The sequence below is a fragment of the Sceloporus occidentalis genome, unplaced genomic scaffold (genome assembly GCF_023333645.1).
Source record: "Sceloporus occidentalis isolate IW3139 unplaced genomic scaffold, rSceOcc1.0.p SCAF_28, whole genome shotgun sequence".
NCBI lineage: Eukaryota > Metazoa > Chordata > Lepidosauria > Squamata > Phrynosomatidae > Sceloporus > Sceloporus occidentalis.
In genome coordinates this window covers 8,014,486-8,041,145 of record NW_028317008.1, presented here as the reverse complement: position 1 = coordinate 8,041,145, position 26,660 = coordinate 8,014,486, and the positions used below count along the sequence as shown (strand labels likewise).

Genomic DNA, 26,660 nt, shown 5'->3' with positions numbered 1-26,660 from the left:
ATTTATGTATCTCACCCCAATTCAACTTACATTAGTTACAGTATGAAACACAGGAATGAGGAGTGAAATTTCAGATAGGATGTGATTACATATTAACTACATTCTAATACACTATTCTATACTGCAACATGTTAAAGAACCTTCCACAAGATTATACATTCAAGCTAGATACTCTAACACTGGCCAGTCCCATTATCATACCTGGAAACTCTCCGGGTTTACCCCAGAGAAATCCAAGAGAAGTCAGTGGACAGTCCTGGCCGCGTCCCGCAAAGGGTAGGCTACGGGTAGTTCCCAGGTATGATTATTATATATACATACACACACACACGCATACAATGACTGATAGAGTAAGACAATCTCTTTAGGTAAAGAGGACACTGCTAGCAACAATTTGTATATAAGGATATTTAAATAGTTAATTACTGGTTAAAAACATGTGACCTTCAGAATTCCTGGATACCTTTACCAAAAAGTGTCATCAGGCCTATGCCTCAGAGAATGTGGAAATCCAAGCTCTAACAATCATCTCAGATGGGCTCATGTCCTGTTTTGCCTCCTGCCTTATTTCCACTAAATTTAAGTACATCCATTCTACCCATTAACCAAAACTACATCAAGAGATCTATCCATTAAAAGGAGAGCAGACAGATTTGTGGTTTCAACTCCTTGGTTTCACTATACAGTACAGTGCTCTCTACAAATATTGGCACCTTTGGTAAGTATTGTTTAATCTTTCGAGCTTTTACTTAAACAACACACAAAAATACTCCGCTCTCATGGATATCAAGCAATTGCAAACACAACACTGGTTTGTCCAAAAAAAATATATATAATTGTTAAATATATGTGTGCCATAATTATTGGCACCTGTTTAGTCAATATTTTGTACTACCTCCCTTTGACAAGATAACAGCTCTGAGTCTTCTCATATAATGCCTGATGAGCTTGGAGAATATATGCCAAGGGATCTGAGACCATTCCTTCATACAGAATCTCTCCAGGTCCTTCAAATTTCAAGGTCGACAAGGTCGACGCTCTCTTCTCTTCAGTTCACCCCACAGGCTTTCTATGGGGTTCAAATAAGGGGTCTGGGATGTCCATGGTAGGACCTTGTTTTACTGTCAGTAAACCATTTTTTGGTTCATTTTGATGTATGTTTTGGATCGTTGTCATGCTGGAAGCTTTCTGACAGAGGCAGTAAGGTGTTCATTTAATATCTGTTTATATTTGATAGAGTCCAAGATGCCATATATCCTAACAAAATGTCCATTAAAGAGGCACCACCATATCTAACTGTGCACATGAGGTACTTTTCCATATAGCTGCCTCTCTATGTGCGCTGAACCCACCTCTGGTGTTTATTGCCAAAAATATATATTCTGGTTTCATCTGACCATAAAACCCAATCACTTTCGAAGTTCCTATAATGCCTGGCAAACTTAAGATGGTTAAGATTGTTTTCAGATGAGAGTAGAGGCTTTTTCTTAAAACCCTTCCAAACAACTTGTGATGATGTAGGTGGCGTTGGATAGTTGTTTTGGAGACTTTCTGACCCCAACACGCAACTAACTTTTGTAATTCTCTAGCTGTGGTCCCTGGAGATTGTTTTGGCCACTCGAACCATCCTCTTCACAATGAATTGAGACAATACAGACACATGTTCTCTACCAGGTTAATCCCTATGATTTCCAGTTGGCTGGAACATCTTAGTTATTGCCCTGATGGTGGAAATAGGCATTTTCAATGCTTTTACTATTTTCTTATAGCAACTTCTCATTTTGTGAAGCTCAACAACTTTTTGCCGCACATCACAGCTATGTTCCTTGGTCTTACCCATTGTTATGAATGACTAAAGGAATTTGGTCTATTCGTTACCTAATATTTATACACCTGTTCCTAGTCAACCAGGTCTAGTAAAAATTTAAAATATCACTAGGAAAATACTTCAACTATATTTTTCTCATATTAATTATGGCATATATATATATATATATATATATATATATATATATAATTGTGGCACATATATATAACAATTTTAATTTTTTTGTGGATAGACCTGTGTTGTGTTTGCAATTGTTTGATGTCAATGAGAGCATTTTTGTGTATTTTTTGAAGAAAGGATCAAAAGGTTAAACAATAAAGACAATTTTTCATTGCGTTCTTTGCTCATATTTACCAAGGGTGCCAATATCTGTGGAGGGCACTGTATATCATGAAGGCCCTCCCTATCCCAATGAGCTTCTGTTCTTGGCTGGCATTGTATAATATACAGTAAAATCAGGAAGGTTTTTTTATAAGCTTCCTCTTCCATTCAGTTATGCATTATGCATTGTACTGGACAAGGACAGTCATTCTTGCTGACAAAACGTGTTTACAATGAACAGCCAAGAGAAAAAGTTGAAAACAAGTACCCTGCCCCTTTAATGAATAAACCCCAGTATGTAGATCCCAACAAATTACACCACAAGAAAATAATTTATTCCCAAATACTAATATAAAGATAATATAAATAATATTTTAATTCTACTCCAATTAAAGAAATGGAACAGGGGTTGAAACTAATTTCAATATGACTAATACATACATTTAAAGGAAGCTGGTTTCCAATTATTTTTGAAGAACAGCCCCCCCCCCAAAAAAAAACACCTTATCAGACAAAGGGATTTAACTGTGAAAGGTAATATAGTAGCCAAATGTAATAAATCCTCTTGGTGAAGAAAGGGAGGTGTGCAGCTGGCTCAGCTCAAATTAAAGAAACACATCCAGAAAATGTGCTGGTCTGTGCTAAGGCTTAAACTGGTAAACTAAGAAATAATAAGTAATTTAGAACAAATATTTAATGTTCTATGATGTGAAACATACATCAAGAGAAATTGGCAGACTAGATTGGTCAAATGGTACTTATCTACCCTCAAATTTTACGTTTCTATGAAAGTCGCTACAAATCATTCTGTAGAAGTCATCCTTGGTGCAAAGATCGGGACAATAGAGTTTCACAGATATCTTACCGCTCTCTGCAGTCTGAAATAGGAATGGTTCACTATATGCCCCAATGCCAGCACTGTTTTCTGCAGCCACCTGTAAAAAATGATGACATTTTTGGAGGTATTTGAAATATTTATGTTATCTGTGGCAAAGGGCATCTACTCTATGCCCATTTTCATCACACATAAGGCTGTTGGGGACTAGCTTAGCCCTTACAAACGGCTTGCCTACTCCTTCATAAAGCTGCTCCCCCAGAAGAGGAAGAGCTTCCAGTACCCTATCTTGGGAACTACCCAAGTTTGCTAATAAGTATGAGAATAAATTAACACCTAATATCCTTATATCACTTAGATGGTGGTAGGTGAGTGGAACAGCAAAAGTTTTCTATGTTTTCATGTCTTTATTAAACACACTGAAAAAAGTACGTGAACCCATGGATTTAATAACTGGTTCACAAGCCATGATGCCCCCTCCAACATACTTTACAACTAGGATGTGGTTTTGATTTTAGTGTGACAAGCCTTTTTTCCCCACCCATATCATTGTGTGCTCCTTCCAAGCAACTTAAATTTGGCCATCCATCTACAGAATATTAGGTCAGTAGCACCGTGGGACATCCAGGTGTTCTTTGTCACACTTCCGACATGCAACAATGTTTTTTGGACAGCATTGGCTTCCTCTGTGGTGTCCTCTTACAAATACCGTCCATGTTCATTGTTTTACATATAGTAGACTCTAATAGAGACGTTAGCATGTTCCAGATATTTGTGCAGGTCGTTATCTCTGTCTTCGGAGATCTCTGCATGGTTCACATCAGGCAATGCTTTTTGTGAAAATCAAACTCAAACTTTGTGAGTGTTTTTATATAACAGAACAGTTATTACCATCACTTCCAATTTTGTCTAATTAATCGGATTAGCCAACTCCCAACTGAAAATGCATTTTTGGAGAAATCATTAGACTAGGGGTTCACATACTTTTTCCACTCTGTACTATGAATGTTTACACATTGTGTGCAATAAAGACACGATAACATGTGTATTTTAAAATAGACTATATGTCTAGTGTTGGGATTTAATTGAAGATCAGGTAATCCAGCTAATTCCAAAGGGTTCACAAACTTTTTTCATGCAGCTGTAAATATGTGTTGGCTTTCTATAACAAAACACTCATCATAAATAACTACTACAGTATCACCTACACAACTAGCTGAAGGTTGGTAATTCCATATACTACATTGTATTTCATATAATTGTCACGTTTTAGGTATATAGTAAACAACACCAGTGAATGTGCAGATTTGCAACAGTAGTTGCAAACAATATACTACCATACTTACAAGCAGCAGAAAAAGGATCATCTTTCAGTGGAATACACACACAAAATAGTATAGTATGTCTATTCTCCAGCAGTGAAACACAGTATACAGTATATAGATTAAATGGTATACTATGAAAGCAGTAATACACTAAAAGTTGAGGTTCATATTGACCTTTTTTTTTTTCTTTTTCATTTGCAACTCATTTTACCATAGAAATTTCACAAGCTCTTTTTACAACGTAGGAATACACAACACTGGTAGCCTTTAGGATAAATACCACCTGAATAAGACTATAGTTGTAGCAATTTTGTCATTGAGAAAAAAGAAGAGTGTCCAATGCACCTAGGGAGAAACAGTGTGAGGGAAAATCCTAACCAAGTAATCTTTCATAATAATAAGATGTAGCCAATGATCACTTCATGTACACACAAATTATTAAGCAATATTTCGTAAAGATTCATTTGCCACAAGTTGGAGATGATGTGTCATCCTTATATACATCTAGAAGGAACCAAAGGTACTATTAATGAATCCAGCGCCTAAAGAGATGGGGGGCAGTGAATGCAGATTAGGAGAACACCAACTACTACAGACATTTTTAAGGTATACGAGAAGCAAACGTTTTAAGTTTGACAAATGTAATCCTCTGCAGAAGCAAGATCTATGTAACTGGTCCAAATAGAAGAAAAAAACAAAGCTTTTGATGTCTGACAGAGGCTCTTGATGCTACTCATGGCTTGTTGTCTTTTCCAGTATCAGTGGGGAAAACTGAGTCTTCCTAGTCTGCGTCTGGGCAGATCTATCAAGATTGCAACGCACATCCCACTGTCTTTTCTTTCTTGTGGCCAGGTACGGGAAATGGCATTAATCTGAAATGAAGGGAGCCAGACTGGGTGAAGAGAAGGGAGAAAATCCCAAGACAGAAAATTGATCGGCAGGGCCCGTTTTAGTGACTCAGGCAACTAACTATCTATGGAACCTAAAATGGGGGAGGGGTAGCATTTTTGATAGCTTTACGGGAAAAGTCCACAATGCGTGGAAGTTGATCTGGTGGCAATGGAACTTCTGCAACACATGGGTAGAACATGAGAGGTTTAGGTCAACACTGGCATTCTGAATGACAAAAAGCATGATGTTTGAAGAGAGGTGACAAAGATGTTCTTTGGCTGGTATACTATTTGCTTAGATAATTAGATAATGCTGGGTTTATCACATACTGCTCTTGATCACAGCTTTTACACTGATTGACCAGTTGGTTTGATGGGGCAGCACCTTTTAAGATGATATCACTAACTTTTAGCTGCTTGCTTAGCAATCTATATAATCCTTTGGCAGTGTGTAAGGTCTGCGGAAGATCAGAAATACAACTTGTATATAAATATATGATGGAGGCACATCACGGCGGCATTGTTGGTACAGAATATCCCTCTCTTAGATTAACAGCATTATACATGAACATACCATGTTACTGTGCCACCCAGCTGACAATATGTTGTTCTGTTATGCCTGTCACATTCTTAGTAAACTTTAGGAAAAAGAATGGAATACAGGCAAAATAAAGAAATGTAAAGTAGCCAATCAATGCAAGGAAAGTGCTCCCATTAAAAAAGTTTTTTCCATACATGCGCTAGAGCTGACTGGAGGTGAGTATATCACAGACACGGAAATGTGTTTGATCGAACCCCTCTCCTGCAATGCAGTTAGCTGGTGGGTGGAGAAAGGGGCTAATGGATAAGTGGGGATTCTGCAAAATGGACAACATGAACATTTAAAGGAACTGTGCATTAGATGATGGCTGTAGTGTCCCTTCTACCATTAATGAACGTTGACATTTAAAACCTCTGACAATCTGCAAAGGATTTGATGCTCATGAACATATGAAAAACAGGTAATATTTAGGAAAATGTTGAAGGTGGACATTCCAAAAGAACAAGCTGCTTGCCCAAAATGCATAAGGCTACTCTATATCTAAAGAGAAAAGAGGAAATGCCTTATCTAGAAGATGCAAGGTAGCATTAGGCATAGCATTTAGACAATGGAACGCTGTTGGCAGAATGAGTGTCACCTTATTAGTAATTGAGATTCAAGAGACCCTATTAAATGCCTCCTCTTGAAAATATTGGAGAAAAAAACCAAGATAGATAACACTACTGTACTTTTCACTCACTGGGACATGAAGAGATGCATTTTGGGCATGATGGAATTTTATGCAGTCTTTGGAGGTGGAATAGTGTCAGTAACATCCACAATTTCTTAATGTCACACAAGCATCCAGGGTTCGCTTTTATAAAAGGATTGCAGGTTCAAATAAGCAATACAAGTCCGGAGCGTAAATCCAAAAAAGTATCACTAACTGCTCAGACATAAGTATATGTATCACCACAGCACAGTGTACAGTATGCTTAGAAGCTTATTACCTTTATTTCATATGTAGTTCCAGGGGTCAGACTTGTCAAAAGAACTTCTAGGCTGTCAGGTGTCGTTGTAACGCTTGTGTAAGACGACTGTACCCATGGGCAAACTTCTCTGTAAATAACATAGTAGGCCAGAAGTTTTCCATTTGGATTTCGAGGTATATTCCAGGACAGGAGTATTCCTGCAGAGCCAACTCTTTCTCCAGCTAGGAACAATGGTGGTCCTGGAACTAAACCGGACGAGACACATATTTTTTAGAAATGTCACAAATTCTTAAAAAGACTGTTCATAGTTCATTCTTAAGGAGAAAAAATTATTGGCCAGCAGAAACGTTTAGCTTCATAAGACAAATTGACTGTTAACATCAGTCTCTTCTCCCTACTGCAGTGCTACAAAAGATGATTAAATACTTTTAAGAAACATGAGAAACATTCTTCAGCAAGAATGTAAAAAATGCGGTGTTTCAAAACTATGCAGAATAGCTTCATTTTAGTGCCAGTTTGCCTCTGGTAATGATAATGTCGGCAAAAAGATGTTCAAAGTAGCAGATTTAAATATCTATAACAAAATAGTGCTTTGCTCTAGATAGCTAGCTCATTGTTAGCGCATGGGTTAAATAAACATGAACTAAATGAAAATGACCATTTAAAAATAATGTATCAACCCCTTTAATGACACATTCATTATGGCGACCTCAACACATGACATCATGTGCAAAAAAGCAACCGCAATACAGAATACACAGTTTGCATATGAGACGGATCCTCTAATAATAATAAATAATAAAATAACTAATTACACCAGTTCAAGCCCAACTGTACTAAGTTATGACATCATGTAGCACCACATGAAAGAATAGAGCGACAATCAGGAATATTTAATTTTTGCATTTGGTGTAGTATCGTTAGCATAAAAAAGACCACTGAACTAAGAAAGTAAAATGCCCTCTTTGTATCTATAACACTGCAAGTCCTATGAACAGCTCATGCTTGATGTTCTACTTCCTCTCTATAAGCAGTAAATCCCCTTGCAGTGGTGTAGAATGAGAATGATGTGTAATGGCGCAATCCATACATTTGGCTAAAGTGACTTGGTTTTGTTTGCCTAAAACAAGTACTTTATAATAGAAATGATCAACCTGACAAAATGCGTGAGAAAAGATTGATGTGAGAACGTCCGTGGAGCAGGAGCCACCTCATTATCACCTGTGCAACCAAAACTCAACCCCTCCTCTCGACACTCCCTAAATCACGAGCTGACACTGGGAGAATGTTAATGCAATAAAGCATTAATCAAAATGGTACTACGTGTGCTTGTCTGCTATATAGCTGCCTTCATCCCTGTTCTCATGTTTTGGCATAATAAGAATCAACAGTGAGATTATCCGTCAACTTTAGGTTAAGTGCTAATTATAAAATAGTACCATGACAAGCTAGACAATAAATGAAACTAACACAAGGGAAAAATGCGAAACGATAGTATTGTTTAAAGACAAACACATTTTCTCACGATATTTGGCATGTAGTTCTTGAAAAGTACATTTTGTAATTGCACTTAATTATCTCACAACACTGAGTAATTAAAGGAATTCAGGTGAACCACAACAAGTGAAAAGTACCGGAATAGTTGTAAACAATTAGCGGTTTGGTCTAAAAAATATTATTTACCATTCTAGGCATAAAGATAAAGTTAAATTAGAAAAATAAAAAAACTACAGGAAAGATAAAGCCGCTGTCTGATATAAAAGATAATCTAATAATTATGATATCATGCTTGTCCTAGTCTGATAATGCTGGTAAAGATGCTGTCTATCAATAGCAATTATAATACAATATTATAATTATAAAAATGGAAGATATAGGAAGTTGGTCAAAGCAAACAACATAAAGTGGCCAGACATTCTCATATTTCCCGGCAAGTGCCTGACTCTGTGTCTTGTTATTATGTACCAACAGGAAAGTCCCCTGAATCCCCCTAAAGATTAAGGAAATGAAATTACAGCGGAGCGGATCATTAAAACGGTCTATTTTTTAAAAAACAAAAACAAATGCTGGCCTTGTCTGTTGGTTGTGAAAATGATCAAGCATCGATGCAATTACATTAGCAATTCACACGTTATATATTCTGTATGTGCCAATAAAATCATATAAATTTCCTTTGTTTCCAAATATGTACCCAGTCTAAACAACTTAGAGTATTACTTATAGGGTTGGCATAATAAACTTACTGGTTTCATTGGTGATCACTGACTTGCTAACAGGTGAGCTCAGTGCTGAAGATGACACAGAAGAAATAGTTACGGCGTACGTTGTACCAGGAGCAGTGCTGGATACATCTGCCTGAAAATGTCAAACAGATACGCAATAAGTGAAATATTAAGTGCAGCACACAGGAAAGCAAGACTCACTATGAAAAGTTTTCCTGCACAGGAACTACTTTTTCATCCAGGTATCCAAAATTCCTAGAGAATACTGTTGGCGTTCACATTGTGACGGATGAGTTTATGCAGGAAAAAAAAAAATAATCCATAACAACATTCAAAAACATTCTTTACTGTAGACTCGGAATTTTCATCTTTTAAAAAAAAAAAAAAAAAAGTATTTTCCAAAAAGAACAAAATCCTTCATCCTTCGCTTGGCTTTCACTCACAACTCAATATCTCCTTCTGTTCCGTGTTATGTTCAGTCCTCATTAAGAAAAAAAACACAATGAAAAAGCAAAAAGTGGATTTGCAATTTAAACAGCATACCTGTATATCTGCAGTTCCCAACAGAAGCGGCACAAAAAGAAAGGTAATCATTATTTTATCTTTTTTTTTTGCAGAAAGTGGGATTGTTCCTATGCCTTTTTTTGATGGCTTTACAGGGAAATGCTGCCTGCATTAATGATTTAAAGCTAGGTCTGCCTGCACCGTACACAATTAATGAGTCTATTACTCAATAGCACTCCCCTTTCTTTGTTAAACTATTCATGAACTCCTGGGTGACTGGCTGAAGGTTCATGATAGACTAAGAAAGGGAAAAAAAAAAAAAAAAAAAGTATCATAATTGTTGTTAAGGTAACAAGCCCCTCATGTTGAAATTTGCTCTCACAAATTTAGCATAGGTCATTTGGTATGCATTCTGTATTAAAAGATACAGAAGCAAGCTTCACAGTTGGCTTGCTTTGCAAAGAATATCCCCAGGAGCTTAGAGTATAAACAAAAGTTGCCCATCCTCGCACAATAATGAAAAACATACCTGATACTCCCCACCTCCAAGATCTCTGACGGTAACAAAGCCATGCGGAGGAAAAAGATCCACTCGATATCTTTTAACCAGTCCGTACGGTTTCTTCCAGCACAATGAAAAGGACTCTGATGATATATTGAAGGCTCGAACTTCTAATGGTTTTTCAGGTTCTTTTGGGAAGAAAATAAAGCATTTTGAAGCAAACACACTATTTGGTACATGCTTTAAGCTTACTTTCCTTATTCCAACCCTGTTTTTACAAAAAAAAATAGATATTTACAAGCTGTTATTCTACAATTGACTTGTGCATGGATAAATGACTCTGCGTAGTCTGCAGAACACAGGTATTATTTCACTCCCAGTATTTAAAAAATGCGCAGACAGACAAAAATTGCAAGATAATACAGGAAGACAGTATCTTTAGCGTGTGGGGAGTTTCGCATATATCTAAGGGGAGAAAAAAATCTAATTTCATAACCGCTTAGAAAAGAAACTATGTCTTTTTTTCTCTCAAAAAGAAAAATAAACAATTTAAAAAGGGATAAAGATAGCATATCTTGACATTTTCTAGAGAACTAAATATTGGCACTAGAAAACATATTTGGGTTTTTTGGGTAATAGGATGTTTTAAATATCAACATTTGACATAGCAATTTAACCAATTAAAGCTTCTGATCCGCTATACTTCTGAATGATACATACGCTGGCGGATAAGCTTGTCAGACTTTGAAGTGCAGAAAAGTGATGGGAGCGACAGGGAAGTGCAGAAATAAGTGCAATTAAAGCGATTAGGAGACATTGAACCAAGTTTGGAAAGGATAAAATGTTCAAGATGTCCCTGGACGGAAAATATTTTAAAAAAAGACAAATTAGCTGCAGAGGAGAAGAAATAGTCGGAAAAGCAGGTGAATACAGAAAACGCTGTAAAAAGATCTCAGAAGATGCACAATGACTTGGGAAAATGAATAAGTAGGGAGACTGTATACTAATGGGAAGGGAGATAGTAAACCTAATGGTGAACGCATCACCCATTAGCTACGTAAGTTCAATAATATTTAAAACAAACTGCTATCAACTGTATAGCAATACGATCGGTAATATATGGTACATAACCAATATTTCAAAAATATATTATATGTATAAAATATATATGAGAGATTAGTACAAATATGGCATGAAATTCCATCTCTAAATCAAAAGTACTTAGTTTAAATCCATATGAGAAGTTTGCCAGACTCTTTTCATCAGTGCATTGCAGGATAAGGAACTAAGACACAACAGTCCCTATGACCTGGCTACATTAGAACAATGTACCAGATTAGTATGGACTGTATTGTGGAAGACCACCTTTTTTCCTGCAGTTGGGTTATATATGAAAAAAACACAGAATGAATTGAAATGAACCCTTGAACCTATTTTTATGTGTTTTGGCATTTTTGGAACTCATCAGCGTGTAGGATGAGTTAGTAGGATGTTAGTACTTGGTGTGCACAGAAAACTTATGTTGTCTTTTCCTATATACGCGCACTGAATGCTTGTGCCTGATATTGTTTTCAAATAATTTTGACGCAGTCTCTCTCTCTCTCTAATAAAAGTGTCATAGTTCTTGCAGTCATTGCAGGTGTAGAGCAACTAAATAATACCCAAACCCAGCCTTGCAGGTAAAAAAAACCCCACAAGAAACACACCATTGAAGGTATAAACCAAATAAATAATGCAAGCAAACATAGATCACAGGTCTCACAGAGCAAAGGCCACCCCTGGCACCCAGATTGAATGCATAGGACTTGCCCCAGCACCCAGAATGCACACATGAGGACTTGCACCAGCTCCCAGATTGCACCCACAGCACTTGCCCCAGCACCGAGATTGCACCCACATCACTTGCCCCAGCACCAAGATTGCACCCACAGCACTTGCCCCAGCACCAAGATTGCACCCACAGCACTTGCCCCTGCACCAAGATTGCACCCACAGCACTTACCCCAGCACCAAGATTGCACCCACAGCACTTGCCCCAGCACCAAAATTGCACCCACAGCACTTGCACCAGCACCAAGATTACACACATTTGGGACCCAGAATGCATGCACAGGATGTTACCTCTTTAACGTTCACCTTTCACTTTATCTCACCCTTTTCTCCATATCTCTCCCCTTTTTCTTTATCTCCCCCCTTCTCTTTTATCATCCTTGTCATTATCTCTTCACCTCTTTATATTTCCATTCTATCTCTCCCTTTTCTTTATGTCTTTTTTGTGCTCTTTATCACTCTACTCTTTCTCTCTCCCTTCTCTTTCTTATTACCTCACCCATTTTCCATTTCTCTCCCCTTTCTTTTCATCTCTCCTCCTCTTTCTCTTTATCTCTCCATTTTCTTACTCTCCTTCTTCATACTATGTATATCTTCCCATTCTCTTCACCTCTTACCTTTCTGATGTCCTGTGGTGGGAGCACAAGGTCTGTTCTTACAGGCCTCTGTTTTTAGTGAGTGGCATCACTTCTGAGTGCCGGGATATCATATCATATCCTGGCACTCAGCAGCAATCACCGGCAGCATAGCAAGGGAGCAGTGAAACAGAGGCCTCGCTCTCCCTTTATTTTGGACCCATTAGAGGGAGATCTATGATCTGAAGGGGAACATTGATCATAATGACAAGTCAGCAACAAGTGAAACTGTTATGTGACAGCTCTGCCTGGACCATGCAGTTAAGACTTTTGACCATATGTTAGCTTCCATAAGTCGTCTTGTGCATACCTGGCCAAATTATATGTCTGCTTTATTATATCTCTGTAAATTGAGTTTATATGCAATTTCACTGTTTCATTGTGTGTTAACATAAGGGAACACAAAATTAGATAAATTATGATTTAAGCAAGTGTTTTATCCTTTTACGTTTTTAATAGTATTCTTAAACCCTAAAATTAAAACACATAGAGAACGGTAAATTGAATGCAGTCAAGAGCTGAAGTGTGGTTTGGTCCAAAATTCCAGAAAAGTTTGCGAAATCAGATGCTTTTTTATTCCTTTAAAAAGGAAATAAATAATAACAGGTATTTGTCTATCATTTAATCTGTCCTTAATATTGGCGTCCAGTAAAATCTCAGATTACAATCTAGTGTGTTAACGCCACAAAGATAAATAATGAGTGTGTTGTCATCACATAAACACTAAAAAAGATACAGTGACACATGCTTAACTACTGAATAGATTTTCGGTACTAATTAGTTTTAATTGTTTGCAAGGATAAAATTGGATCAAAGTATTTTGGCATTGCTGTAACCAAACCAAAAAATAGTCTAGTAAAACAGCTTAAGGCAATATTTTGACCTCACACTTTCTTTACTTCCAAATCTAGAAATAATGGGAAATGTGTTTAAAGGAAAACTACACAAAATACCACATATTCTATTTAAAATAGCATTTGGAACATATGCATTTTATAGAATTAAAATCTTTTAAGGGTGGAATGTGGGGAGCATTTTAAGGGGTTTTAGGTAACCCCCAGAGAAATAATTACTGGAGGGATTTAGACAATTGACTTTATTTAAATGTTACATTAATAATGTCAACTTCATAGATGATGTGTTTGGTCTCTTCTGTTTATCATACACAAATGCCCTAAGTCATCTCAACCAAACTAAGTTAATAAATTAGGTGTATTGTGCATAAAACCAATGCAACCCAATAGAAACTAAATACATTGTTGTACAGTAATGCTATTTTGCACTATACACTTTGAATGTGTGCCATACATCATTTACTTACTTAATTGGGGGGGGGGTATATAGCCAGTGCCTGTTTATAAGACATATGGATGTATAGAAACATAGAAATTGAGGGCCGGAATGAATCATTTGTACAATATTTTTTTCCTTGCTTTTTACACTCAAACCTTAATCAGTCCTTTGATAACCTTAGATTCAGGATAGTCATATACCTGTTTCATGCATATTTAAATTCCCTCTATCGCATCTGCCGGGAAGCTGTTTAATTTATCCACCACCCTCTCGGTAAATGTTGAGCTGGTGCTTCAGATACAGAGTATCAGTTGACATTATATGAGCAGCAAAGAAGAACTAAGTTCCTTTTCTCTTCTTAATGTAACTTAGCATAGGTCAAAATGGCATACTGACCAAAGGTGTCTTCTGACGTAAGCATTTAAGACCAATGCCACTGGTGAGGCCATAGATTGTCGGCAAGCGTATAGTCTTGTCTAAGGATCTTACAAAGTAATGTATTTTAGGATCAATTGATCTTCTGCAGTATCATAGTATTTGTGTCACGGTGAAGTATTTTTTGTAATTTCATGTGCGGTGGTTCTTTTTATCAGATATTCTTATGAATGCATATAAATGGTTATATTACAATTTACACAAGTATGCGCATACCTACTACAAGCAGAACTGATGCAAGAGCCCCCTCAGTATCCTCTTTAATCCGTTGAACTGTGACATTATAAATACCGCCAGGGGTTAAATGCGACACGGTGTACTCTGTTGCGGCATCAGTAACATTGTACTCTCTGACCAACGTATGGTTTGAAAGTACGATTCTATAATGCGTAAAAAGGCTTGTAACTGGATTCCACTCTAAAGTTGCTGAAGATGTGTTCTTGGCCTTCACATTAAGACCACAAATTCCAGGAGGCCCTATAATGAAAGACATAACAACAAAAAAGAAAACGTATTATTTTAAATTCGGAAGGCTTATCTGTTAATTTATATCATAATGTATAATGTATAATAATCATTGTGGCCTAATTCAAACAATTCTGCCAAGAAGAGTGGCTGAAATGTCCTCCACAGCGATGTAAAAGACTCTTTTCCAGTTATCGCTAACATTTCATTGCAGTTGTTGCCAACAAGGGGGGCACAACCAGTTTTTAGGTTTAGGGGGGCAATTACTTTTTTCACATGGATGATATAGGTTTTGATGATCCTGTTACCGTCCATAATCAAAATGATAATTTAAAAGCTGCATTTTGTGTTTACTCATGTTGTCTTTCTCTTAAAACTAATTGGATGATCTGAAACATTCAAATATGCAAAAATAAAAAAAATAGGGAAGGGGCAAATATTTTTTCCCAGTGCTGGATTTGTAGACTAATAAATCCACTTATTACATTACTAGTTTTCTGCACAGCTGACTGTATCTGCATTGCAATATATTAACGAAAGCTCATTTAAGGAGGGCCCTCATCACTTTTGTCCAGATTCTTAGGTGATGGACTACCTGCTACCTCCTTTTCACCCATTGTACCGTGCTACAGAACACGACAATACTACACAAATCAATAAATAATAATGTATCATTAGTAGTCATTACACATGTAGTCATTTTATTGATCTATTGAGTGCACTTACTTGTAGTAATTACTTTCTCAATAGGGGAACTTGCGTCTGTCCCTCTGAGTGTCCTAACTTGAAATCTGTAGACTGTTCCAGGAGAGAGGTTTTTCACTACTGATTCATTAACAGTGATCACTAGCCTGTGGGTGGCTTTGTCATTGATTGCTTTGTAGGTCAACTATTTCAAAGACGTTCAAAAGAAAATATTGTTAGGAAATTGAAATGAAACAGTACAGACATGCCCATACTATCAGGCACAGTTTGGCATTAATAACATTGTGACACTTTGGCATTTAGACAAAATATGCATCCTAAGCAGTGGTGGAGAAAACCAAAGACGCAGTGATAAATCAGAAATATAGTATGCGGCGTGTCTCAGCCTAGGCTTTTGGAGTTATGTCAGTCCAAGGCTAGCTAAGCATCATGGGAATAAAAGACACAATCATAGAATTTGAAGCACAATCTGGGCCCATCTAGACTTACCACTTTTTGTGATACCGGGACTTAGACCTTAATTAGCTCTTGGTCTTGTCTTACATTAAGGATAGCTTTATGCCTATACCGTGCCTGTTTAAATTCCCTCACTGTATTGGCACCTACCACTTCTGATTTGAGGCTGTTCCATTTATCTGCCACCCTCTTGGTAAACTAAAACTTCCTTCTAGTTACATTTGCTAAATACATTTATAACAGATCAGATACATGGTTCATGTTCTTTAACAATCTCAAATAGTTATTTATGAGCGCTGCGTAAATTGTTGGCACTATATAAATAAATGATAATAAGAATCATAATAATAGCAATCACAACAGAAACAGAAAAACAAGTGAGTTCATAGGTAATAATAAACTGTGAAAATACCCCCCCATTTCCACTTTCAATTAAATCTTAGTGACATTCCATAAAATTTCTGGTTTATATTAACAAGCTCTAGAAATATGCTGCCACTGATTTATAATAGACACAATGCATATGTTACATCTTTTCTTTTTCTGAAATATGCAATGTTTGAAATGTGTACATAAACTATAATAAAAGTAATGTTTCATCCTTTACCTTTCTATTATGCAAAACAAATCAAGCTTAGCAGATCTGGTAGCGTATTCTCGTCTCTGAAGAGTTAGTTACATAAAACGTTAAAAACACATAAACTTTAAAAAGCTTTCTTAGTTTCAATGACGCATCCTCAGTGCCTGCTTTTGAATCATAAGACAATTAAGGGTCCCTTTTGAAAAGTATGATTAAGTCAAAATTCGACTTTGTCTAATTATTTCTGGCACTTCAGATGTCCCAAAAATGGGTGTGTTTAGTTATAAAAGTGTCACAGTTAGCACAGAAGGTAGAACATTATCTTTAAATGCAAGCATGCAAATAGGTATTAGAAATACGTGTTGCTCTTTCTTTGAAACATAGATTTGGATGGCAGATAAGAACCATTCTGGTGATCTAGTCTGACCATTTTGTTTTTCTCTAGAGACTTAGACCTTAATCAATCATTGATCTTGTCTTAGATTGAGGATCGCTTTATGCCTATTTAAACCCCCCACTGCATTAGCCTCTACAACTTCCGAGAGGCTGTTCCATTTATCTACCATCCTCTTGGTCAAGAAAAAGTAGCTTATTTCTTTGATATGAGCCTTAAATATGAATTGACCGTAAACGTTAAGAAAAGCAATTATACTGAAGGTTAGGGGGGGTCGCGCTACTGTGCATTCCTTTCCCGGTGAGGTGTGTTTCCTTTTAACCTCCTCCCTAGTTTATTGCAAGAGATAAAGAGCTGTAGGGTGAAAAAGTCAACCGGATTGTTGGTGCTTATCCATCAGCGTTATTGGTGCCCTGTTTCAGAAACCCATCCAGAATGATATGATTTACACTGTTGGATGATATTTGCATGTTGAAAATTGCATTCCATCCACAAAGCGATCATATAGCTACAAGGCTGTACTTTACTTTAAGTAAGTAATGGTGTCTAGCCTGAACCTCAAGGGCCATCTATATAGGCCAAATAAAGCACAAAAATACATAAAACAAAGTAAATAAAAAAGGCAAAACATATATTAATTGTTGTTTTGTTGTTCCGCCTGTTCTACTAAATGTAACTAAATGCAGGTTTAGAAAAAAAAAATTTCTTCAAAACCATTTCTGGTAAAATAAAAATATTGCCTCATTCATAAAATTTGCAGGGAACACTTAATTGTCCCATGGCATAAACGCAAGCACTGATAGGGTGTTGCCATAGAATCTGAAAAAGCTTCTTCAGGTTTTTTATGTGATTAACCCTTCAGCAGAAATAATGAATTTACAGAACTGCTATTGTTTTTTTTTTTTGCTTAACATGCCATAGAGTGTAATTAACATTAACAATATTTTGAGTGCCCCTTATTCTTGGCTCTTGTATTACTTATTGACTAAATCGTAGCAGGAATTAGGTGTGGTGGGGAAAAAAACATTCATACGGCATTGAGTATGGATAAAAAGTGTTTTCAAGAATAACATGCTATAAATGACAACATATATTTATTATTATTATTATTATTATCCTTTATTTATATAGCACCAACAGTTTACGCAGCGCTTAATACAATACATAAATTCAAGGGATATGACAAGACAAGAATTGACAGACTAAGACAAACGGATACATTTGGTGGAGAGAGCCCGGCTCGCAAGCTTCCATTCCGTTCTTTAAATAGTCTGTTCGTGATAAGTGAACATCATACGTAAAAACACTAATCAATGTTTCATTTACCGAGTACATGAGTCATGTACAGATAACATGTAATATTTTAACATTTGAAAACAACCAGATCATGCTTTTTTAACCAATATCTATATTTTGGGCCCACCACTAATGGTAATGGCTTTTCCTTGTGAACTATGTGAGGAATTGAGGAAAATAACAGCTTTCATATGGAAAAGATTAAAATAAAGTCAGATGTTTTAGTGTTGGCAGGATCACATGGGTCTTTATAACTGGACAGAATAAATGGCATATATATTGATACACCTTTCTCACAAGCAATTACTCAGAACACAAATCAGAACTATGAGCATTTTAAACCATCCATCAATTTTGTTTTTAGCCTCGTCTCCTAGGAAACTTAAAAGTAATTAACTTAAATTTTATCTGAGAAAAATGCACATTTTTTCCATTAAAAGCAAAACACAAAACCAATTTTGACATTTAAATGGGCATTGCATCATGTAATAAACCATTTGATATATTAGATTTTTCACTCAAAACCTCTGAAACTGACTAATCAATGTTAGAGCTAGAGATGGGTGAAAAGTTATGCAATTTCTAATATTTGGCTTAAGGTTGAAAAGTTAAAAGTGGAAAATCTTTCTTTTGCATGTTAATCAATATTGGGGTTTTTACTTTTTACATGCATTTGTCATAAAGTTTCTGCTTATATATTGCTATGAACGTATTTTCATTACTTTATAAAAGAGAGTTTTCAAAAGGAGTTGACCATGCTCGTTTTTCACAAAGATACTATATATACATATAAATTGTAAACATCAAAAAGCATCAGTTGTGAGGATCTGGTTTAGTATTAGTTAGTACAATATACTCTTTGAGAATAAGGCAGTTCATCCCAAAACCTAGAGATTTTCCAGGTATGCAAACTTTACTAATTGTAAGATATGTTCACATCATATTAGATAAGTGTTTGCAACAGTCTAGATCAAAGATCTAAATGATTTATTAGTGCATATAAGGCATCATTCTCATTAGAGTTATGGGTATTTGAGGTTTCGTGATTGGTACAATAGGTTTATGGATACTAAACCTGCTTTTACCTGGCCAGTAAAAAAATAACTAAAAGATAAATGGCAATACCGCAAAGCATATTACTTTTGAATTTGGTAAAACAGTGCCCATCTGAATCGGGCTGGTCCGCTTGTGGCCCACTCATGGAGGCAACATGACTCTCTTTATTTCAAACATATAGCCGTTTTAACACACACAAAAAATGGAAGGATATGTGGAAGTCTGCCTTTAACAATTAAGTAAAAATAATTGTGAACACAGGATATATAGTAATTGTTCACAATTTATTAGCAATGGTATAAACATATTCCTCTTGTCAATGGAGAGCAGTGTTGTCACACACACTATAAGGGGGGAAATGTGAATACTGGTGTAGTTTTCCTAAATGGAATTTGATGGCGCTATATAAAACAATAAATAATAATAATAATAATAATAATAATAATAAGTGTTTGCATTATTTGAGTATTACAGATAATTCTAGCCACAATTACCAAAGCAGGAGTCAAAGTAACTGGGAAGGCGAGATATCCGGATCACTACTGATTCCAGTTCTGTCAATTACTTTCATTTGATCTACACATTAGACAGCAAATCTGCTAAAACACCATACTGTATAGTGCATGTCATTTCATGTGTAATATTCTATACAGGATTTCGTACCATCCCTTTTCAAATGCTATAGCTATGTAAGAAAAAGCAACACTACTTCAAAAGTAATTAATTAACTGTACTAATATTATTTCTCTTGTTGTTGTGTGTTTTTGACAGAAAGATGGTAAGTTAGATGGCATGGATGAAGATAAATTTTACATGATTAGTAAAGTGATCTTGGCTGAGTTAGTGGTGTTTGCTAGGCAACCTGGACACTGATGCCTGCTCCATTAATATTTAACCATCAGCACCAATTGTTTAGAAGGAACATTCTTTTCATCTGGCTTAAAATTTCTTTTATTAAAAGGTTTTAACAGACGCTATGAAATTTAAAGGATTATGAAATTGAAGCCATTTTTCACCAAGCTATGCATTTGATAATATTATTTTATTTCTTTCACAGTTCCTTGTATGATATAATATGCTATGGGTCACCAACATCATTCCTAAAGTAAGAGCTTCGCCTAGTGGAAGAATTTTGAATGCTGTAACGGGATTGAATGTAAAGCTCACCTAATGTATGTTGACTGGAATTATTTGTCATTTGTCTGTGGATTTACGTGGCACAATATCTGAGCTACTGTGAAATCAATGAGTAGTCAACTAATCTCTCTCCTTTGGATGTGGAACTACTCCTCCCATGATGTCAGTTGACTATTGAGAGAACTTTAGAATGATGGCTGACCATCACCCTAGTGGTAATTTCACATCAGTTAGAGAGCTTCCTTGTAGTTGCCCCTAGTGTGATAGAGCGTGACCTTGTGACCTCTCAGCCAGCGCTTCTGAACATCAAACACAAAGATTAAGTTACCTATTTACCTCTTAAAGCCCAGTCTGCTATGCAAAGTGCAGTAAATAACTCTGACAGCAAGAAATTGGAAACTTAGAATGAATGCGCTATTCTACAGACTGTTTTCATACCTAGATCTTTAGTACCAAATATTTATGTTATATTTAAGGTTAGATAGTAAGTAGAATAGCAAAAAGTACATTTTCCCTTCACTATTTCGGTCAAAAAAAATTAATTTAGAGTTTTAAATTTTTATCCCCAACCTGTTACTGGTGTAAAACAACAGTCCTGAGGAAACTCAAAATACAATAGGTGATTTATAGGACATCAGCAAAAGGGGATAACATTGATCCTTCGGGTGTAGGAACAAAAAAGGCAAAGCATTACAGAACCCTAACAGTACTCCAGAGGAATAAGTAAGACACACTTACCCCAAAAAGCCAAGAAAGACTATTATCAAAAAAGGCTATATTCAAACATATATAATAAGCTAACCATACCGGAGCACAAAGCGAAGGCCCCTGGTGCCTGAGCACTGGAGCATGGGGCATACACTGCAGGCCTAATTAAAGAAAAGATATGATGGGTTGCTGTGCCTAGCATATGTTCATTCCTTCAGACCTCAAAGTCTGGTCGATGCTCCTCAACCATACAGCTAGGTATGCTTACTCATCAGACAAAGAACCAAAGTATAAGTTGTATTCTCAGCCACATTAAAATTTCATTTATTTAACAAGTAGATAACCAGATATGTGTAGCTATAAATATGTATTAGGAAAGTAATAGTATCATAGAAAGTACCTGGAAATGATGGTACCTTCCCCGTGGAAGCTTCCAAGACACATATACTGAGCGCTCTTCTTGTGCAAAAACTTGTAACTCTGATGGTGGCTCAGGATCTAAAACAAAAGGTATTCAGTGATACGATCATGATTTACAACTGTTAACTGGACATTGCATAGATTTTACATAACATATATAATTGATCAGTACTTTTTTTAATAAAACACATACTTTGGAGCCTTAGAATAGTTGGTTTTTCAGGCAGGATTTTAAACAAAAGACCTTTGAGGGCCAACAAGCCAATGTATTATGTGTAATGTGTACTTAAACACAAGGTGTGAATATACAGGATCGTAGATGCTTTATGAGAGTACTCAGTGACATAAATGAGTCAAAAGTGAAACACTTCGCTCCTAGGAACACACACCTAGGAACTCTCCGGGGAAACTCTGGGTCCCAAGAGCGGTGTTGCGGCCCACTCAACCCCCCAACAACACTTCCCTATCAACAATAATGTGTGCCTCGTGACGTTAGCAGGACTGCTCACTGATGTACATAGGACCACCCCTGAAGGAGGCTTCCTGGTAGGCGAACCAGAAAGTTCCCCGATATGCTCACACCACTATGCAACCATTAGGAATAGTATAGTACTTTGGTGTAAGGTGTTATTCCTCACTGATAATAACTCTGTAGATAAGTTCTTTTATTTGGATCAGGCAGTGAGTTTAATCAGGGTGTTGAAATTGTATTTACTAGCACCTGCTTTCCAAAGTAACACTGAATTCCTCAAACGCAAATATCTGCAAACCTATAACTAAATTTGATTCTTAAAAACCCCTTCATATTCTTGCAATATTTTACAATCAAAAGAATTACGTTATACCTTCAGTCAGTCTTTTGATATACCGTATTGGCTCGACTATAGGCCGCTCCCGATTATAGGCCGCACCCTTATAGTTTGGTGCTGTTTTAAAGAAAACATCTTTTTTCTTATTACTATTATTATTTTTTTAATTATTTTTTTTTACATTTAATGTATGGTAGGAGGCTCCCACCCTCGTTACCTAAACTTTCGTTTTGCAACGTTGATGTGGATGCAGCAGACGTGACCTCCACTTCCTGCACCAGTCTGCCTCATCTACATCAACGTTGGGACTAAAAAATCAGGGCGGAACTAAAGTTTCTGCAGTCTTCTGATCCGGTCTTCCAGACACCCTGGAGAAGCTAAAAATGCTAAACCCCGATTATAGGCCGCACCCCCACTTTAAAGATTTAAATTATGGGGAAAAAGTGCGGCCTATATTCGGGCCAATATGGTATCTAGTAATATATTTATTTAGTTATCAATGGAATACAGGTGTAGCCAGTCCACCTCGCATATTTGTTTCTTGCCCTCTTGTGTAATTCACCTCTACCTCCTTCTAGATCGTAAGGTCCTCCTTACCTTTTATTCTTGTAATTCTAAATTGTTTTGTGATGTACATGTTATTTCCTGTTTACCCAGCGTACAGTGCTGTGGAATACGATGGAGCTATATAAATCAAGAAATGATAATATCTGCTCCAGGCTCAGTATTTATAAACCGACCACCAGACCCAGCCTGGTTTGTTAACCTAAAGTGACTACATTGTCCATTTTCCATGACACATTTCATAGGTTTCTGATACATCCTACACTGTAGGGATCTCTTTACGTATTCTGGTCAGCAACATCTACAATGTGTCCTGAAAAACAAATATGACTACCTTATAATAAGTGAGGATTTTTTGTCACACTGTATACATAAGCTTTGCACATACCTGTGGAGACATTTACTACAGTAGGTGAACTCTTCTTGGGTCCATAAGTGGTCACAATATTGATTAAATGTTCCATTCCAGGCGAAAGTTCATTAAATCTGTACATTCTATAAAAGTAATCAAAACAAAAACTTTTACTTAATTAAGAATTGACTAAGATTAAAAAGGGCCCTATTAGTCAAATAAAACCCTGCATTTGCTAATACCTTTATATGCTGTATCACGTGGTGGTGTACAGAAAAGTGATTACCCTAGCCATTGACGGAATCACCTTGCAAGGTAGTGTCAGGGGCACGATACAGCAGTGTGTTTTCTCTGCGAAGAGTTATTTTTATACACCTTGCATCCTACCACTGCCTAATGGAGAGAAGGAGGGCATCTAATCTATACTATGGTTCACAGACATATTGTGCTGTACTACCCCAGATTAGCATACATTATAATGTCCTTCCTCTCCAATACTCTCACACATTGATTTGTAAAAAAAATGTCTTCAATATTATCTAAAAAGAATACATACAGTGATATTATCTTCATAATGTTTGGGTTATTTATAATATTCATTAAAAGCCGAAATGGAAATGCCATCTGGTCTACACTCGGAAATGCTAAACAAATAATATTTTTTTGTGACATAAGGTCATTTGAGGATTATTTGCAAAATATGCCTTTGGCCAATATCAATCACAATATGAAAACATTATTAAAGCCAAACATCCTACCTTTCTGTGGGAGGTAATACTACAGTTCGATTGATATTCTCAGATTCCAAGAAAATAATGTAGCTGTCAATCTGTCCAAACGCTAGTGACCATCTGAGAGTTATTGACCCAGAATCTTTTGTGCAATTCATGTATTCCACTGGACTTGGAACTGTTCTCAGAAAAACAAAAACTTATGTTTGGGGGTTGAAAGTATTATCAGCAACATTAGGTACATTGAATAACATAAATGTGTTTGTATACTTGTAAATGTCTTCAGAAAAAAATGTATATTTGTCAGATTGACTGAGAACAGGCTTGTTTGCCACAAGTGGCATAACGTTTCTCGACCCAAGTCAAACCAGAATATAGTATTTTTTATAGATAATGTTCATCTATTATAATAGTATTGGGTAATAATGATTTTCCACATTTTGTGCAGTATGTGCCAATCAGTTATTTATTGACATCCCATATGCAGCTTCCATCACAGAATGGAATTGAGGAACTTTTATATGCTTTCCGTAGTTGTGTAGAATTAAATTCACCTAAATCTTTAAACTTTGGGTTCTTAAACAGCTTATGTTGCCCATATTGAAGGTCCAGTCAGCAGAAGCCTACCCCAAAAAAGTAATTGGAGTTTTCATTTGCAGGTAAAAAGCTTTTGCTAGATCCGTGCTTACGAAATCCCTCTGATGCATAGAAACTTATATGAAAACACTGAGAAATGCATTGTGTAGTTAACTTCTGTGAATTCCCATGAAGTAAGCCTGTTTACATATATACATATTGTTTTTGTATTTCTTGTTTTCATTTTTGTAATTTAACATGGTGTAAGCTTACCTGTCTGAATGTGTATTGTAACAGGGTGGCTGTCTTTAAATTGTTCCTTTTCTGTACGCACAGAAAAAGAGTAAACTGTGCCAGGCATTAACTGCAGAAACACAGCTTCCTCTTGAGTTACTTTTTGCACCTAAAAAAATGGGTACAAATACGTCACCATATACAGAACCATGATAATGTTCAATGATTTCAATTAAAAAATGTGTAGCAGGTACCATATGTTCAATAGAATTAGAACCAATGGCTTTTAAATCATGGCTTACTAAATTATAATAGATAAAAAAGATTTTAAAATATCAACTACAAATAATATCCACAGTTGTTTGTAAAGTGAAACTCATGTTTCTTGAAATGTTACTTTAAACCATTTATATTCAGATGAATTACATTTTTATGAACACAAATTTGTTTTAAATAAGAAAATGCATTACAGTGTTATTATTATTAGATTAATGGGTAACCTCAGCAACAGCTAAATCTCCTATGGCAGGACCACATCCTTGGTGAAGTGATATCTAATTCCAGCCCCAACTGTATGTCCTGTCTCCATTGACTGGAACACAGCTAGAATATATTATCAATGTGAATTCTGTAGGTAAAAGTTTTAGAGGAATCCATTTTGTAAATCTTGCCTTTTAAGTATATATATTCTTCTAAAGAACACAGGTATTTCATTTTAAGGAGAGCTGCTGTTTCAGGCAATCCATTACCATGGGCCACTGGGAACAATAGGAAGGCTCCCATGGTCACAACAAGCAACATATAACCACATCTACTCAGCACAATTCCAGTCTTTTGTGAAATGTGTGTATAGGTGCAATGGATATAATTTTTCACTTACCATATATGTGCTAGAGCAGTTTTTACATATAATTTCATATTGTTGGAAATTTCCTTCAGCTCTTTCCCAAACTATCTGTATGGAGGTTTCCGTTACCATACCTTCATGCACATGAGATGGGCTGGCAAGACCTATATTTACAGTGAAGAAAACACAATTAGCTTCTTAGTTTATTTCATCTTATATTTGATTTTTTTATATTTGAACACGTCATAATATCTGAACTTTTCCATGGAAGCAGGAATTGTACAATTGTTCCTGTAACTGGATAAACTGATCTACAATAAGATGGCAGTGGTGCACCAATCCCTGTTTACAGAATGATGCTGCCAGTCTGTCCCTGGCCGATCACCAGCAATCTGTCTTCCTCTATCAGAGGCCTCCCAGTTGATTGCATACATGCACCAGTTAAGTTTTGCCAGAGGTCCACCTAAAATCTGATGCTTAACGATTGAAGCCCTTCAAGTTGAATGGTAGTGAAAGGCAGTTCTTTAATGCCAAAAGAACACTTAGTCTTCTTAGGGAGTAGTAAGTTGATAAAACAATCAGTTAAATTATTATACTATTCCACATAACTCTGCAAATGTTAAGATTCCAGTAGCATACTGTGCATGCACATCCCACATAACAGCAACCTTCTACATATTGTTTCTCTTGTGATTTCAAACAAAATAAGTACATTGTATTTAAAGGCATGGATTCCATGGTACTTACAGGTTTTGACTGCAGATAATTCATATGGAATGCTCAGCATGTTTTTACTTTGTGTGTGAATGCTGAATTCATAATCCGTGCCTGGGATCAATTTATCAATTGTGTATTTACCATCAGCCTTCAGTGGAAATGACATGCTTCTGTTAACATCACTTCTGTATATAATCTTCACACCATCATATACACCTAAATCAGGCATTTGAACAAACAAGACTACTGTATGTGTATTCAGTTCAAACGGAATCACTAAAGTTACGGGCCTAGGTCCTGGAAAAAGAGGAATACAAGTTTTAATGAAAACATATAGATTATTTTTCTGCAACCATATCAGAGTACTTGCCGTGTATCTCACTTGATAATATATGTATAAACACTTTAACTCCCTTTCTCCCACCAAATTCTACCTCAACTTTCCTAGTCCCTCTCCTGCTTTCAGAATGATCAGAAATAT

The 26,660-nt window shown here is 36.3% G+C and overlaps 1 protein-coding gene across 1 annotated transcript in view; it reads right to left on the bottom strand.

Moving 5' to 3' along the window:
* LOC149299773 (phosphatidylinositol phosphatase PTPRQ-like) overlaps positions 1 to 26,660 on the bottom strand; it is a 115,604-nt gene that overhangs the window by 78,473 nt on the left and 10,471 nt on the right. The window contains exons 7-18 of the mRNA XM_089486045.1: positions 26,210 to 26,476; positions 25,496 to 25,626; positions 24,655 to 24,784; positions 23,833 to 23,983; positions 23,111 to 23,217; positions 21,330 to 21,427; positions 15,324 to 15,486; positions 14,349 to 14,609; positions 9,967 to 10,127; positions 8,955 to 9,066; positions 6,730 to 6,956; positions 3,015 to 3,084 (exon numbers count right to left, since the gene is read on the bottom strand). Of these exons, the coding sequence (XP_089342171.1) occupies positions 3,015 to 3,084; positions 6,730 to 6,956; positions 8,955 to 9,066; positions 9,967 to 10,127; positions 14,349 to 14,609; positions 15,324 to 15,486; positions 21,330 to 21,427; positions 23,111 to 23,217; positions 23,833 to 23,983; positions 24,655 to 24,784; positions 25,496 to 25,626; positions 26,210 to 26,476 (1,878 nt within the window). The remainder of the gene's footprint in view (positions 1 to 3,014; positions 3,085 to 6,729; positions 6,957 to 8,954; positions 9,067 to 9,966; positions 10,128 to 14,348; positions 14,610 to 15,323; positions 15,487 to 21,329; positions 21,428 to 23,110; positions 23,218 to 23,832; positions 23,984 to 24,654; positions 24,785 to 25,495; positions 25,627 to 26,209; positions 26,477 to 26,660) is intronic.